Below are 17,129 nucleotides of genomic sequence, written 5' to 3' on the forward strand. Positions count from 1 at the left end.
TATTAACTACACGGAGCAAATAGAGGTCAAACCTGTGATAAAGAAATGCCGAGAAAACGAAATTCTCACTGCAAAAAAATATTTTTGAAGCACCGGCAAACACCCATAGGAGTCAATGCACGCAACTCGTGATGACGAAACATATTTTAACAGCAGTCCATCATTACCAAAATTTTAGAAATGAGAGGGCACAGATAGTTTACTCTCATAATATTAACTGCTTTGAAAAACTGTTCCAATGCCTTCGAAATACACTTGAATTGCTCAAAACTGTCACCACAGCGCACTTTTTCACCCACTCATATAGCTCGTAGCCACTATCGGGGATATGCCAAAAACTGAGGGGCTTAATAAAATCTTAAGGAATTAAAGAGTAATGAAGGTTATAGAATACAAACATTAAAAATTTCATTTGAAATATATTGCAGAAGCTCCACAACAATATTCCATAATACTGAAATTTTGATGCTGACTCGAATGTACAAAATATAACGCTTTTTTTATTAGTGATAGATAATTAGAACAACATTCTATTAAAACATAAATTAATAAAGTAAAGGTTATACATGTGTTGACACAAAATAATTAAAATATAGGTTAGTTTCTTAGTCATTAGGGTTCATTCACATGATTCCGCACAGCCACATAAACTTTTCCAATAGCGAACCCAGAAACAAAGGTTCCAAAAGACAAAAATATGGGCACCGACTGTTATAGCATGCAAAGCACTTTTTAACTTGTACCTTCGAGCTGCACTACATCGCCTACAGGTAAAAAAAAAAAATATGTATACACTCGAACCTTCTTATACAAAAATAAGTTCGTTATATCCAAAAATTCGTTATAAAGGTTTATTCTTAACACTACATCTATTGCGAGACTGTTTTTCAATTACTTCGTTATATTGAGGTTTGAGTGCAGTTTTTCGCTCGCCACAAAAAGTGCACATTGGAGAAAGAGCCTAACCAGACCTGTGTTGATAAAAATTTAGCTTTGGCGCCCGGCAGTGGCCCATCGTAATTCCCACTTTTAATAGCGTGTTCCACGAAATGATCAGCATTAGGTATATAATAAGTGCCGATATTCTGTTGAATTTGTCGGTGCTGTACCTGCAAAGCTTTCCATAACAATACAGCTGTAAAATTGCGCAGCTGTCACATAGGTGGATGGTGAAAAACACGGTACGATTGGCCCACTTATTTATTTGTTTGCTATAGAATCGGTCATTTCATTTAGGAGCAGTTCTTCACGAACAGACACCCCGAACTAATCTAGCTTTCCTCAAATGTAGGGTATCAATGTATGAAACACTTTTATTATGTGCGAGTCAGTTCCAGCAGATAGTGCACAGCAAAGGGCAGCCGCTGTCATCAATGTTTACAAAAAATGAAAGCTGCCAATTGTTATGATGACGATGGTTTGCCCATCCGTACGGGTGACTAGTGGCTGCACAGTGCCCAAACTATAAATGCATTTCATTAGCAGTAACAACTACATCTTCAAAGACAAACCACAAGATATGACGAGAATTCGCAGTGGACATGTGTTAATATTGTTACGAGTGATTGTGTTTACTTACAGATGAGGTGAAGTGGCCTTGGGAAAGAGCAGCATACTTCTGCGACAGGCCTAGTCCGGTTCACCCCAACTACACAGTCGAAGCGCCGCTCCACTACTCTTTTTCTTCTTCCGTGCCCTGTACGCTCGCGCATCTTCGTTGCATTTCCCCCGGCAGCTGACACCAGCTCGCCGAGCGAGTTAAATATGCCTACAATGGTACTGTTTGAGGCGGGATTCGTGAACAATCTGTGTAATGCGCGAATGCCGATTATTGGCTGTGACTTGGGCGACAACGTAATTCACGTCACTGGGACAAGTGACTATCATGAATGGGCCGGAATAATTTGCTAGAAACTTCCGGTACAATCCTTTCTGCAAACAGGAGTCCGCAGCTAAACGTAGTCGCCAGGAGAAAACTATACGAGGATATGCTTGGCATCGTAGCGACTCTTGCTGTGTTCTTGAGAAGACAATGTTCGAAGTGTAGCAGCAGTTGGCTGGCTTTGAGCTCTTGTTGCTGCTACAAATGGTGGTGTATGTATAGCGGTAGCTGTGTGTGCCTGGTGTCACGTGAACTGAGAATAGCGATCGTGGTTTGTCAAACTGTACGCAAGGCAGCATGTACGCAAGGATGCTGCCTTGCATACAGTCTGGCAAGGATAAAGAGGGACGATCGAAGAAAAAGTGTTCATTGCGGCGACAATATTTATGCATTGACTCCTATGGACTGCTGACGGGGAATCGTGAATTTTTCGTTGTTGCGGAAATTTTGTTGAAACGGCGTTCGTTGTAGCGGAGTTCGACTGTAATGAGATAGAGTATGAATTGCACCAAGGTCTGATTTGATTTGAAGCAAGACAGGGGAAACAAAAATTTAGCAACAAATTCAAATTTGTGAAAAAAGAAAGTTCCCCTTTTGGATAGTTTCAGTTCTTGTTTATTTCACAGTCTTTTTCAACAATCGTGTTAAAGGAGAATATTACAGTTACAATTATTCGATGTTTTTTATACAATGATAATGGTCAACATGAAACTATGCAAATGAGATTAAAAAGTGAAAAAGATGCAAAACAGGAATTAAAAGCTGCTAAAAAGCAGCTTGATGAGATTCCTGACCTTGAAAACAGTTTGGCCGCATACATGTGGTCATGTAGAAGAAACAAAAAATACAAGCAAATAAACATACAAAATACAAGCAAGCAACATGAAAGCAAGACATAAGCAAGTTTAGCAGCAAATTGTAACTGCGGGTACAATATAAAAATAAAGTATACATACGAAAGAAAAAAGAATAGAAATGATCCCAAATGTATTTAACAAGAAGAAAAACATTACTGTACAGTAATATTACGCATATCCAAAAATATATGCACATAATACATCTTATGTTTTTGAATATACATATAAAAAAGCAAAAATGAAATACCAAATTGAAACCTGTACTTCACTAAACTTAGAGAAGATTACCTAACTCGACAATGAACTCACGCTCAATGGCTTTGTCTAGGATTGCTAATCAAATGTTCTTTTCACTGCTTGTTTGTCAACCTATGAACCAGAATATCTTTGTTGTTTAGGTAACTCTAAATATTTGGCATGACATGCTTCACACTTTTGAGATCATAACTTGTTCGCGAAAATAGGATGTGCCATGTTTCTCTTTTCCTTATGTTGTAAGGTGTTGCCGATGACTCTTTTAGTTGACACAGTGTGAGAAAATTGCTTTTACCCTTCAAGCTATGCTTGTATTAGGAAACAGATTGAACTCATACAGCTGTTCAAGTTGAAGCAGATTGAATATTGTGAATAAAGTTGATTATGAGCGTTGAATGGAACACCTGCTATATGTTGTATTGCCTTCTTCTGCAGCCTGATCAACTTTAGTTTGTTTTTGTGCATGCTGTTCCCCGGATGAGGGTACAGTAATTGATGTGCGATAGAAATAGGGCATTATATACGAGAAATTTAACTTTTGGAGAGAGAATATCTCGAAATTTTGAAAGCACTCCACATGCCTTGGCAAGCTTTTTTGAACGTTATCAACATGGGAATCCCAGTTTAAGTCTTCGAAGAAAATTACGCCTAATATCTTAACTTCCTGAACAATCTTAATCTCCTTGTCACCGAGGTGTAAGTCTATACTAGTATATATAGCTTTATTTGTTGGTTTGTAATGAACATCCTTTGTTTTAGCAGCATTAATAACCGGATGATTCACTTCACACAAGTTTTGCAGCTTTTCTAGTGTGCTTTGAGCTAGTATACTGACATAAGACACGTCATCAGACTGAATGAACAAGCTCGTGTCGTCAGCATAAACTGAAAATTCTGCGTTCTCGCTAACTCTTACTATATTGTTTATGTAAATGTTGAATAACACCGGGCCTAACACGCTCCCCTGCGGAACACCGGTGTTTGTTTCTAATAGTGAAGAAGTTTTATCTTTATAGCTTACACATTGCCTTCTGTGGCGCAGGTAAGATTTGACAAGATTTAGAGCTACACTTCGGAAAATATAATGTTCTAGTTTTGCTAACAGTATTTCGTGGTGTATTCTGTCAAACGCCTTGGAAAAATCAATATATACACCTAGTATTAGTTTTCTTTGCTGAAATCTCTTTGAGATGATTTCTTTTTGCGCTAGTGAAGTGTGTTCACTTGGTAAACCCTGTCGAAAACCACATTGTTTTGGCCCAAGTAGAGAGTGTTTATGGCAGAAAGATATGATTCACTTACATATAACCTTTTCAAGCCTTTTAAAAATAACGGGCAATATTGCAATTGGATGGTAATTGGAAAAGTCATCCTTGTTCCTCGATTTACACAACACGCTAACTTTAGCGTACTGAATTTTCTCGAGAAAATCTCCTGTGACTAGACACAAGTTGATCAGGAAGGTAGGTGGAGGCACTATAGAGTCAAGTATGCATTTAATTGGCTCAATTTAAATGTCACCAGTATCGCATGCTCTGCTATTCTTGAGGCCCATAAAAGTGGAGTGTACTCCTTGTTCAGTTGCCGGTTCAAAGAATGCCGATTTCACACTTGATGTGCCCATGAATTTCGAAATAGATCACTTATTCACACCCGACGTGCTATTCGAAACCAAAGTTTTGAAATATTTGTTGAAACTATTCGCAACTTTTTCATCGCTGAGTATTTCATTATGCACCACGAGCTTCAGTTACTTAGACTGGCAAGTGTCGGAATGCAGCAGAGGATTTATTTTTGCCACAAAATGTCACTACGAGAGCTTGCCCTCTCACAAGGGTTTAAAAAATAAGCATTCAATTTGTGACGTAAAGTTTTATTCAACGTGTTTCTAAATTTCTTGAATTTGGCCAGATCACTGCTGTCTCTACTTTTTATAAACATATAATATAAAGCATTCTTTTTATGAATCCTTTCATGGCATTCACTTGTTAACAATGTCTCTTCAAAATTTTCTTTGAACTTCTCACAGTCTTTATCTTAAAACAATGGTGATATGCATTTTTTAATAGATGCATCAAAGTGTCGTAAGCCTCATCAGCACTTGTGCAGTTATACAAGGCACTAAAGTTTAACCCTGCAATATGGTGTCTAAATTGCTCAAAGACTATTGAACATCAGCTAACTCGAGCACAGTGCATGTGTGCCCTGCTATATCAATAATTATATTGATAATAGTGCAACAAGGGATAGGAAGAAACACAGTTGGGAGACTTGGCAATAAGTGCCTGAGCACATTGCCTTGGTGGAGAAAAAAGTCCCGTGTGCAAAACCACTGAAAGTGACGCAGGTTGATTCCTCCCTTTGCAAATATTGATCTGCAATCCTTTGTTGATGTGTCATTATTCTTTATATTCTGCATCAACTTTGTCTGTGTTCCTTCCTATGCCTTGTTTCAGTATAATAAACCATCATAATCTAGCCCAAAAGCAGTGAAAGTGCAAGCAATGACACATTATTACAGCTCTGCAAGTGGTCATGTGAACCTAGCAAATCTGAAAATTTGTTAGAGCAGATGTAGCAAAATAAAGAAAGATGTATTTCTTGCGGCTGCAGAAACATCACAGGCCGCCTTGAATAATTTACCAGTAACGTCTGAGGGATCATGGTAGTACTTGTCATACGGTACACGTATGTGTGTAACAAATACAATGCACTGTCTCTTGTGACAACTTACACCAATAAATAATAACCCATTCCCAATCTCAGCAAGCTTTTCCGCAATACACCAATGTACTGCCGCAAAAGTGATTTAAAAAAGCACACAATCTAACAAGGTGAGAAAATTTTAGAAACATCGTTTTTTGTGTCGCAGTGAGGTTAGGTTTATTTACGGGGAGGCTTATGGCCATGCCTATATTACACTGTTCTTGAAGGTTCTATAGTGAACCAAATGGGGGGGGGGGTAGCGCGGTGTAAAGTGCCCCATGTTGCGGCTGAGAGGTGGCGGGACAATACGTTCCTCCTGAAGCTTCGCTTCGAATTACAGCGGCCATCTCTGGAGTGGCGTTGCTTTTACTGTTCAATTCCTTTAGGGGAAGGCCAATTTTTGCACTAGCTGACCAGGAGATTACCGTAAAATACAAGCACGCTTTGGCAATAAAAATACTCTCCAGTGATGTGCCGAACAAACAAGTGCTAAAAAATGGGGGCTTAAGTAAGAGATACACATGACACGTGCCCCTTTATGTACCTGTTTTTCAGCACTTGTTTTGATAAGGCATAACTCTAGAAACTCTCCAGCCCACTGAAGGTGGCGCGAGAATTTTACAGGCTCTGTTTGCTCCGTTTATATTCAAGAGATTAGGCATGGTTTATGGCACAAGTACATGTTCACCTTTACGAAACTGTTTTGAAAAATAGATTGGAGTCTGACACATAAAAGCACATTTGAGAGCATGTACAGACATTTTATTTACTCAGGCGCATATTGCAAGAATTTTGCGGATCAGCGTGAACATGGCCGTAACACCCGCCCCAAACTCCTCAGGTGATACTGAATTAATTATGCGCCTTCACAACGATCACCAGTCGGCCTTTACACACACAAACAACCCTCAAAAATAATTCCTGGGTACAGTCCTGAGCATGAAGAAGCAAGCGTCTGCTTAAGCTATGCCGCAGGATGGGCAAGTGCTTAGATGCACTTGCTCAAGTTTCCAAGTTTCATTGTATTTCTCTTGTTCCACTTCTCCAATTTGACCCCTTTCATGAAGGAATGCAGGCTTGTAGTTTAGTTATCTAAAAGCTAAGGTCAACTCAAGAGCATGTTGCCTCTGATCGTGCCGAGGCATTTCGCCTTAAAGGAATTTGGAATTTCCAGAGTGCTTTCTTAGAACAACTTACTTTCGCTGAAGCATTTTGTGAACAAGTCTTCAAGAGTTTTGACAAAATTAAACTGCACTGAAACATTATGCAGCGCTCTTGAGTCAATCTTCCTGCAAGATATACTTTGCAATGGGCATTTCTCGACTGGTAAAAACAAACATCACGACTTTTTCGAAAGTTACGACAGCACCATCGCACAAAACTGATGCTCAGTAAAGCACCGACCATCAAGTTCTGGAAAACGGCACATATTCCAGTACTTTAACGGAGTCCTGAGGTGAATTAGGAGTGTCGAATGGCCATCCGACTCTGCTGGTCCTGCTGCCGTCGTTTCCGTTTCAGTGCTGGGAGCGTCGAGGTCCGCTGGCGAGGCTCAGAAGCGTCAAACATGCGCTTATCACTTCACTGCTTTTATTCTTGACCATGGGAATGAAGCTCTTCTCTCTTGCTTCTTGATTGGCTTTGGGGACGTTTTGTACAAGTATGCAGGCAAGTTAGGGCAAATTATGGAGACGGCGTCTTTTGATAACGTGGCCTTCCGCGACTGATGCGTAGTTCCTAGTCGTCAACAGAGTGCCTGCAGTTTCTTGTTGCTCGCAGTGTAGCTTGCAGATCGCACATGCTTTATCTGCTTAGTGCAAGTTCCGCTCCCACTGCTTCCTTCGTTCCTCGTAACACGGAACATTGAAGAAGGATGTCTTCAGCAAGTCTTTGACACGGCTACATTTCGTCTGCACGGCAACCAGGTGCAAACCAATAATTCCGGCGACGGTGAGGCATTTTCCTCAATTTGGGACCAATGTTTGTACTGCTCATGACATGCAGGGGCACATGCTGCCAGAAAGAAGCGGATAGCAAGCAACAAGACCGCGCTACAGCCTACGTGCAATACTGCAAAAAAGCTGGTGGGCAGGCATTGTTGTGTTCAGGCATAGAGTTTCCTAAAATACTAAGGAAGACTTTGGCTCTGCGATCGTTCAGCGACCATAGGAATGATGGGTAGTACATGGAGTTGCCTAGTCTTGGTACTTGTGCGCGGCGAATCGCACTTGTGGCTTCCTTTATTGCTGTGTTTCGTTTTACTTTCAAAAAAGAAAACGAACCCTTTTGAACTTTGTGACCAGATTTGAAATGGTAAGACGAAAAGAATAAGGTGGTGAAGCCGAACCGCTGAACATTTGCCGATTTTTGTTTCGTGAGAAAACAGCTTCAAGCCACACGAACACATACGGAGCCAGAAGTATGAAGATTAGACAAATCCGTGAACTACCCGTCATTCCCATGCTCACAGAAGCGCCGTGTGTTGCAGCTCAAATAGACACCAGCACCAGAGTCCCTTCTAGTGTATATTTAGGAAACTCTGAGTTCAGGAGGAACCTGTTCCAGCATCCTTGGCGGGCACGCCAGCAGGTGACATTGGGCACTTCAGCGAAGTGAATGGAAAGAATAGGTTAGTGGGCTTATTACAAAACCTCCTTTGAACACTTTATCCGAGCAATAGAAAGGATTACTCAACATACAAGCATCTACCAGGTAAACCAGGAGAGTTGGTTGGCAAATAAATGACTAATGTTTCCCGTGAACACAGCAGCAGCACGTTGCCAAGATTTTTCTACGGAGCATTTCCACTTTATTTTTCTACAGAGCAGCACTGCAAACAGCAACAAAAAGTAGTTTACATGTGGCCAACATGAAGCACACTGGTGCCTTTTCTGCTCCTCTGAATGGATGCTGATGTTAAAAGTGCAGATGGCTACCCGACCCCTGTTCCCTGCTAAAATTGGTGCACTTGAGACAATCTCGAGTCTGGTCCAGCATTATAGAGCTACATGATGCAATTTAAACAAATTTCACAGCTTTTGCACAGCTTGGTACAAAAACAAGATACCGTAGAAAAGTGACATAAAGTGACATAACTGTGCATGCCCAATAAAACTCTCTGAATCATTGACTTTACAGAAGTGACCTGTGCAAAGAGCTGACACCTGCACTATACTATGCTTTCTCCTGGTTTCCATAGAGAAAGTACTAACCTGCGCCCAGCATGACCGAAGGGTTGCTGGTGTTGGTGCAGCTGGTGATGGCCGCAATGACGATGGAGCCATGTTGCAAGGTGTGCTGCTGCCCTTCGTGAGAGAAGATGGCCTTGGAGGGCATATGCTCAGGCTTCAGGCCATAGCCCTTGAAGCCCACCTGCCACAGGAATGAGCTACACTATAATGCTATCTAGACCCGAATGCAGCTGCTGTTTTCTTACACACATGAACCAGATTAAAGATTATTTTTTTTCTTAAGTCTGTTTTAGAGTGCAGTCCACTTATAGCAATATAACGAATATCAGTTACGACTGGTTGACTGGACAATCTCATTTTATGCAGTGGGTCTACGGGGGAAAAAACATATACAGTCAAATCTTCAATAATTCGAATTCTTATTTTGAAATCCCACTGAATTCAAAATATTTCTGCAGTACCATATTTTGCAATGCAATTCTGAATGGATAATTCAAAGTGGCGGTCAGCACCACCCAAATAACTTAGAAAACTTTGACTGCCATGTGCCAATTCCCGATTTTGCTGCAAATCAGCAGAAACGACGGCCTTTAAGAGCAACAAGGCTATGCAATGTAATGACATTAATGAGTTGCAGGTGAAGTGACCAGCCTCACTATTACCTGCACGCACACACAAAATAAAAAAAAAGTAAACGGTCTCGTGATCAGCTGAAATGTGTGCCTGTGAAAAACATAACCTGTTTCATTGCAACATAGCGGTGACGCACAAGCAGCATGCCGCATGCTTCTCGTGACATGAGCTTGTCAAGATTGAACCATTCTTTCTGGCAATATGGGAAACCAGTGCTACCCAGGTGGCATGCCTACCCTCCCTCCATGTGCCCCTAAAATTTACATGATGCATCGTCTTGGCCAGCTGGCTGAAAATTAGCTAGTAGGACAGAGCCGTCACGAGGTGTACTACGGGGACATTTTAACATTGCCTCGTACACACGCACGCTGAAATGCATGGTGAAGGCCGCGTGGTACTACCCCCGGCTTTGCCCGAAGTGCGCCGTGTTCTAGGTACTTTGAAATGCGCACGACCAGAGAATTAGACACTTCTCTGAAAACTGCAACGCAGCAGGCGAGCAGTAATTTCAGCGGATAATCCGCTACAGTTTCAGCGATGTGGGGTGTGCAGTTGGACACTTTCGCGAGGCTGTGTTCTTGAAAGAACAGACACTGTCGTAAGTAATTGAGAAAAAAGTTATTTATGCAACAGCCGCCCGCTACCTTTTCAAAGCTACCGCGGAATGCAGCCGCTTCAATATGTTTGTGATGAAACCCCAATTTCCCTAGGTATAGGCCGTGAAGTCCTTAGCCCGCTAGCCGTGCTTCAAATACTGCTTTCCAGCGCGCAGCCTCACTAGCAATAGCCTGAGGCCTTGCCGCCTCGCCCTTTGTTCATTGTACGATCGGCGTGGCGGGGTGATGGTTTGCATTTGTTTTAGGGGCTGCGCCGTGCTCCCTACGGGGCTGCAGAAATTAGGCACCTTTTTCTATCCACCACTAACATTTGCTAGAGCGTGGTTGCAACAATGTCTCGTTGGCAGAGCTACACAGGTGACTTCAAGTGCGAAGTGATACTTTTTGCCAAAGACTCGAGCAATTGTGCTGGGCAGCGTGAGTTCTGTGTAAATGAGAAGCTGATTAGGGGTAGGGGACAGCAGCAAGACTATCTGTTTGCGTGCAACGGACGACATCATGCTTTTCGTGACCCAGCAATCAGCAGCAATGAAAGCAAGGACGACGTCCTTTGGGAAGCCGCCAATGCTTGCAAAGAATAGGATGTGGAGAACATTTTGCACCTCTGTGAGAAGATGACGACCCCGGCTGCAATTGGGACGCAAGGTTATGTAAATAAAGGTGTGCTGCGTTTCAATTTTTCCGTTTTTAAATGAAAAAAAAAAAAAGGTGTTGGCAGACCTATATACGAAGTTTTTTTCTCTCCTAAACACTATAAGTAGGTGTCGACCTATATTCGTGCCCGACCTATTTTCTAGTAAGTACGGTAAGCACGCAATGCTGATCAAGCAACCAGACTTGCCTGAAATTCATATATACTGAACCCTATAACATCAAAAGTGAAAGCGAAGCAACTGAAAGAAAAAACACAAGCGGCATTCTGGAAATGTATTAGACCTCAGAAGAATGAGAAAATTTAATGTTAAAATGTTGCAATGTTCAAAATGTGATTAAAACATCACATCCAACATGAACAGCAACTCCAGATTAGAGACGAGCTATTTTATAATAAAGAAATGTTATCTCCTTATTGAAGCTTTAGGGCTCCATTAAAATAAATATAAAAACTTATTTTCCGGTCATTGAAGTGCCACAGCTGACATGAGATGACGGTAGTTAAAGTGCCAGAACAGAACGACATCAAAAAGACAAGAAGGGCACGAAGCCTTTCTTGTTTCTTTGTCGTTCTGTTCTCGTGCTATAACTATCATCATGTCATACCAACTAGCCCAAGCTGCCATACTTCAAACTGACATAAGAACCAAAAGAAAATTTAGATGCACTTGCTGTGCCAATGCTAAGCAACTAAGTGAAACTTTTTTTATGATTAAGCTTGGATATAACGAAATTGACAAATTCCCAGAAAAATTCGTTTTAAATAGAATTTCGTTATATGCAGGTTTGGTACGAAAATTCAGAAAATAAACACGCAAATGAAACAACAGGAACTGAAGGCAGAGCTAACCCAAAACACTTATTTTACAGTAAGAAATTGCGTTATTATTGCGATAGCAACTATATGGACACTTTCGGCGGGTTTTCGCCATCGCCGCCATGTTCCGTAACAAGTCTAAAATTGATAACATGCCCCTGCGCATCGTTACTTTCACAAGTGGATAAAAGCGTATGCATGCATCTGAAGCAGAGGTCAAATGAGTTGGCCCATACCTATCGTGTGGAAAGTGCATAAAATAATATCTCCCCTGTGTTAGAACTGCCGTCGAATGCTCAAACAGAAAGTAAACCACCCATTTTGAACGAGCATGGTATAATGCAAGGAGGGGGAAAATCGCTTGAGTAGCAATAATGAACTTGCATTTTAGGGCGGTCGCAATCGCTGGTGCACTTGCTATTTCAGTGAGTAGCAGTGCGGTTTCAACATGAAGGAACTGTATGAAAAGGGCACTTCTCCCTGGAGCGGTCGTATTTGCTCACACCAGCGTTTTGTAGGAATTCCGCGATATTGGATCCTGAACAGTTGGCTGCCAGCCTTACTTCTATTCATATTAAAATGTTTTTTTTTTTTGCCATCCCGTTCGTTATATTGCATTTAGCATGCCGTCATGTTGCCAGAACTAATAGGCTAATCGTAAAAGCTACCAGCCTGTGAACTCATGGAGCGGCGCAAGACTGTAGCGCGTGAAGAGTCATCCTCCAAAGATCCATCAGTCACCGTGGTCTTGGAGAGTTTCATCAGTGCCAAATCTGACATCCACACCCTCAATGGCGAAGAAACAATCATCGAAATATAAGAAAAGTCGCAGTTTCACCGTAAGGGCGAAACTGCGACTAACAGTCAAATGCTACAGTCCAATAACAGTCCAATGCGACAGCAATTGGACTGTAGCGCCGAGAACGGCAAGACATCGAAACGTGCAGCGCGCTGCTCACGCACAAATGACGCACGAAAACAACATACACAAGACGAGAACGAACTAACATTTAACGCTCAACACTTAACGTGACGTTTAAACAAAAACGAGGCACAAAACCCAATCACAGCAGGTACAGGCACAGATATGAGTGCAAACTAGCAAGTTCCCTAGTTGTTACTTCGCTGTGTTTGAAAAGTGCACTATTTTTACTAACGGTGCGTGTCGAGTAAGCGAGGTGATCTTTGTGCGTCCAGCAATTAAAAGCGATTGTTCGGTCAAAGTCAAAGGAGCACGATTTTCTCCACCGAAAGATGAGCGCACGCGCACAAGCATTTAACCCCGCCAACACCACTGGCAAGGCAAAGTACGCGTAAGAGATAAGCGCGTGTCGGCGCATCGCGACAAAATGGGTACTGAGCGCGGGCGGCTTTTTTCTTTTTGTTTCTTAAGTTTACATATGTATAGGTACGTATACATATGCGGTGAATGGTGGCGGCGGCAAAAAATCAGCCGAGTATACATATACAGTGATTGACGGCAGCGGCAAGAAACCAGCCGAGACTGTCCATGTAATTGCTATTGCAATAAAAAAAAAAAAGCAAAGCTGAAGGCCATCAGGGCCCACACCATGCGAGCGCACTAGAACTATGCACACGCGCACGGTGTCGAAAACGAAAAACGAACGACACGGACACATACGTGGATACCGCGGAAAACTATTCAGTAAAGCACCCTCCATATGCAGCGCAGCCCCACGTTTGTGACCCTAACTAAAAAAGCGTGGTAAAGTGAAACCTCAATATAACAAAGTCTGATGTAACAAACTAATGGATGTAACCAAGCAATTGTAATTCCCCTTGAAATTTCCATAGACACCCATGAGTTTAAAACCTCATTTTAACAAAGCAAAAATTTCCTCACAATAAATATAACGAACCATTCTTTGTCTGCAATGAGCATTTACTGATCGTTTTGGTATACGACAATTCAATATTTTAGAGGGCGGGACAGTTACGTCTTATCACGACTGCGGTAATTCAAAACTCGCGCCTTGTGCTCCCCGGCAGTCGCCTGCAGCCCACCAACATGCGTGTGGCAGCAAGTCTCCCTGCCTTCCTTATTCTGTAGAACTCGTTGAACCGCCCGCGCATCTTGCCTCCTTCTCCTTTTCACCAGCGAGCCAGGGCTACACACGCCGCCGGGGCGGTGGAGATCGTGGCGTTCATCCTTGTCGTTGGCAGTGGAAAAGCAACACCACCTCTATTAGTTTCTGCTGCTAGACACAAGATTGAGAACAGAAGTGGCAAACGTAAGTGCAAAAATAAACAATCAAGCAGAAGTCAACAATGTTAAAAGCCGTTGAGTCTGGCGTCAAGAAAAAAAAAAGTGGCCGAAGATTTCGGTGATGTCACTGGGTGACGCGGGCGACCAGGCCCAGACATCGTGAGACCTTCTCCTTGACGCCAGCGTGTGCTTGACTACAACACTTTTTGCATGTACTCGGTGCCGATGCTGACGTGGCAACAACCAAAGTGTTGTCAGATGCGATTGATTAATGTGTGAGGTTTAACGTTCCAAAACCACCATATGATTATGAGAAACACTGTAGTGAAGGGCTTTGGAAACTTTGACCACCTGGGGTTCTTAAACGTGCATCCAAATCTGAGCACACGGGGCTACAACACTTCCGCCTCCATCGGAAATGCAGCCGCCGTAGCCGGGATCCGAACCCGCGACCTGCGGGTCAGCAGCCGAGTACCATAGCCACTAGACCACCGCGGCGAGGCGTGTTGTCAGATGCAGATTTGTGCCTGCGGTGACGAAAGTGCATGACGACAATGAAGAACGTGTCAACACCCCGGAGCCTAATGTTGGCGAACCCGAGGCCCTCACGAGCCCTGGATGCGACAGATCTGCAGGGCCACTTCTTTGGCGCTTACGATTACGACAAGTACGCACTCGAAATAGCTGCTGCAGCTGAAAAAGCAGTCATCCGCGTGAGGAAGAGTCGGAAAGTAAGGACTTTTTATTTCCAGTGATTTGCCAGCTGGTGTGCTGAATTTGGCGAAAATGAAGTCCTTTGTTCTATATTATTTTGCTATTTTTCGCCCTTCGACAGCCATTTTTCACTGTGTGGGGGAGCTGCTGTGATATTCGTTGATGTGTACATTCTCTCTTGCTGGCCAATTGTCGGTAAAAATGAACATTAGCTATAAGAAACTAATGATTATAACACAGTATACCACTCTTGCTTCAACTTCGTTATAACAAGGTTTTACTGTATTGCCAATGCTAAAAAGTAGTTTTCTCTCTTTTTTTGTGTATTTTGGTTAGGAGTGAGGGGGGCACGCCCGCGCATGCGTACGCGGTGGTGAGAATACGGCATTATAGAGTGCAGGCTCGCCTGACCACCTCGCACTCACTGGCGGCCAATAACGAGCGCTTGCTCTCACCTGGTGCACCCACCGTAGGAGGCACTGGCCGTGGGCGCCGCCATCGCTTCACGCAGCATCGGTGGCGGGGCAACGGCGGAAGATGCATACTCGTACCAAAATGCCAAAATGCGGAGCGAAATTCCTAGATTGTTTGTGGGGAAAATTCGTTATATCAAGGTTGTCTGTTGCTCTTACTTTGTTACATAGAGGTCGCAAATACATGTGCTTTCATGGAGCAACGGCGAAAAATAGAAAAACTTCATTATACCAAAGAATCCTTTATATGGAGATTCGTTATACGCAGGTTGAACTGTATTACAATAGAAATTATATGAACGCTCGACAAGTTTTCACTATCGCCACCATGTTTCGTCTAAACTACAAGTTGGTACTATTCCCCATGCAATGTACGTTCGACCCATGTGTAAAATTTAGCAAGCTGGAGTGATGAGAACTGCTCAAGCAGCGATTGAACGAGACGGCGAGTCTCTATCACTCGAAGGCGCACACCTTAGCATCTCACTGTGGGTTAGAATTGTCGTTGAATGCGCAAGCAGAGAGGAAACACACCGCCCGTCTTGAACGAGCATGAAAAGATGTGGGAGAAATGGGGGTAGCTCAAGCAGCAGCTGCGATAGCTCGCGCATCATATTGGCAAGCATCAGCAGACAACTCGTGAACCATTCTACGTTGTGCACTCTCAGAAGGAAGGGATTGTGCGATAAGAGCATATATCCATGGTGTGTATATATGCTCTTATTACTACTTATATAGTAATAGTACTTATTCTCTTACACTGGCGTTTTGCAGTTGTGAGTGTTGCGAAGTCGGATCCAAAAGAGTTATGTGACAGGAGGAAAGATCAAACGGAAGGGGGGACTCGCTCGCTGGATTTCGTGCCAAATAAGTTTTGCCCCCGCGATCTCTGACAACGGCATAGCTCTGGCCGACCGGCTAGCCCTATGCCATCTCCTGACGCCGACAGGAGCTCTTGACAAGTGGTGCCCGTCCTCAGACTCCTGCGACCGTGTCCATCTTTGCTATCTTCTCCTTACTTCTGTATGTGGCTGTCCCTGTGCTTCGCTCTCTCCTTCCCCTCTCTCTATCTCAATACCTTTTATTCCTATTCTTTTAATCCCTCCTTACCCACCCCCCTCGTGAGCTATTGTTGAGGTGTCCTCCTCCTGAGAGACAGTTACGGGGCTCACTTTTATCTTCTTTTCATTTAAGAATCACTTGCTACTAAGTGGAAGGACAAGGAGGTTAGCCAGTATTGTCACGGGGTCGTGATCTTGACGAAAGCAGCCGCTGCTATTTTCATGAGTGAATTTCTAAATAAATAATTGTGCCCAGAAAAGGGAACGTCATTCTACATACAATACATGCTGTAGACTGTTAGCAGAGGACATAGAGCGTCGGCCGTCAATAATTCGCCCCGCAGCAAAGTGCGGCGGCATTTACACATGTGCCATCGAAGATTCCAGTGTTATCACTAGCGGGTCCGTAATTTGCAGAACGAACTGTAATGTATGCGCTGTATGTGTGATATCATCGAAAGGTTCTAAGATTATCTATAGTTGAACACGGTTATATCGAACCCACATATGTAGTCGAGCCCTCTTATAACGAACCTGAACGTGACGCGGCATCCGTTCGCTATATCCCAAAGTTTGTAGTAAACAAAACACAGATTTTAAAAAAAAGTTGCGAGTGAAAACACACTTTTTTTTTGTGCCCCAAAAAGCCCGTGATGCACGTGTTTCGAAAAGCAGAAGCGATAAGGGCGGTCTCGAGTTCATTTAAAATGGCAGGGTGCTCGTTTGCCGAGGCCCGTGGCATAAGCTGCATGAGGCAATGGCTCGAAAGTTTCGTCGTTCTCACAATCCGATTCCTCCAAATCGCTCTCGCCACATACTTCATTCACAATGCTCCAATCCGTGCACAGTCCTGCAGTGTCGGCATCGTCATCGGCCGCGATTAAACCATCGTGACAGATGTCCCACCCGCTCTCCCAAGACGGAGTCGATGACGCCCTGCCACAAATCGCCGCCGCAGTTCGAAAGCTTCAGGCCCTACGTTGACCGACCTGAGGTTGACGAAGTCGGCCGTGCGAAAACAGTTCCGCGCGCAAGTAGCTGT

At 43.2% G+C, this 17,129-nt stretch overlaps 1 protein-coding gene across 2 annotated transcripts in view; it reads right to left on the reverse strand.

Moving 5' to 3' along the window:
- The window catches only part of LOC119172490 (cytoplasmic aconitate hydratase), a 609,523-nt gene that overhangs the window by 241,117 nt on the left and 351,277 nt on the right, over positions 1-17,129 (reverse strand). For both annotated transcript variants that reach the window (XM_037423609.2, XM_037423610.2), the window contains one exon: positions 8,913-9,072. In XM_037423609.2, coding sequence (XP_037279506.2) covers positions 8,913-9,072 — 160 coding nt within the window. The remainder of the gene's footprint in view (positions 1-8,912; positions 9,073-17,129) is intronic.

The sequence above is a fragment of the Rhipicephalus microplus genome, chromosome 4 (genome assembly GCF_043290135.1).
Source record: "Rhipicephalus microplus isolate Deutch F79 chromosome 4, USDA_Rmic, whole genome shotgun sequence".
In the NCBI taxonomy this organism is placed as follows: Eukaryota; Metazoa; Arthropoda; class Arachnida; order Ixodida; family Ixodidae; genus Rhipicephalus; species Rhipicephalus microplus.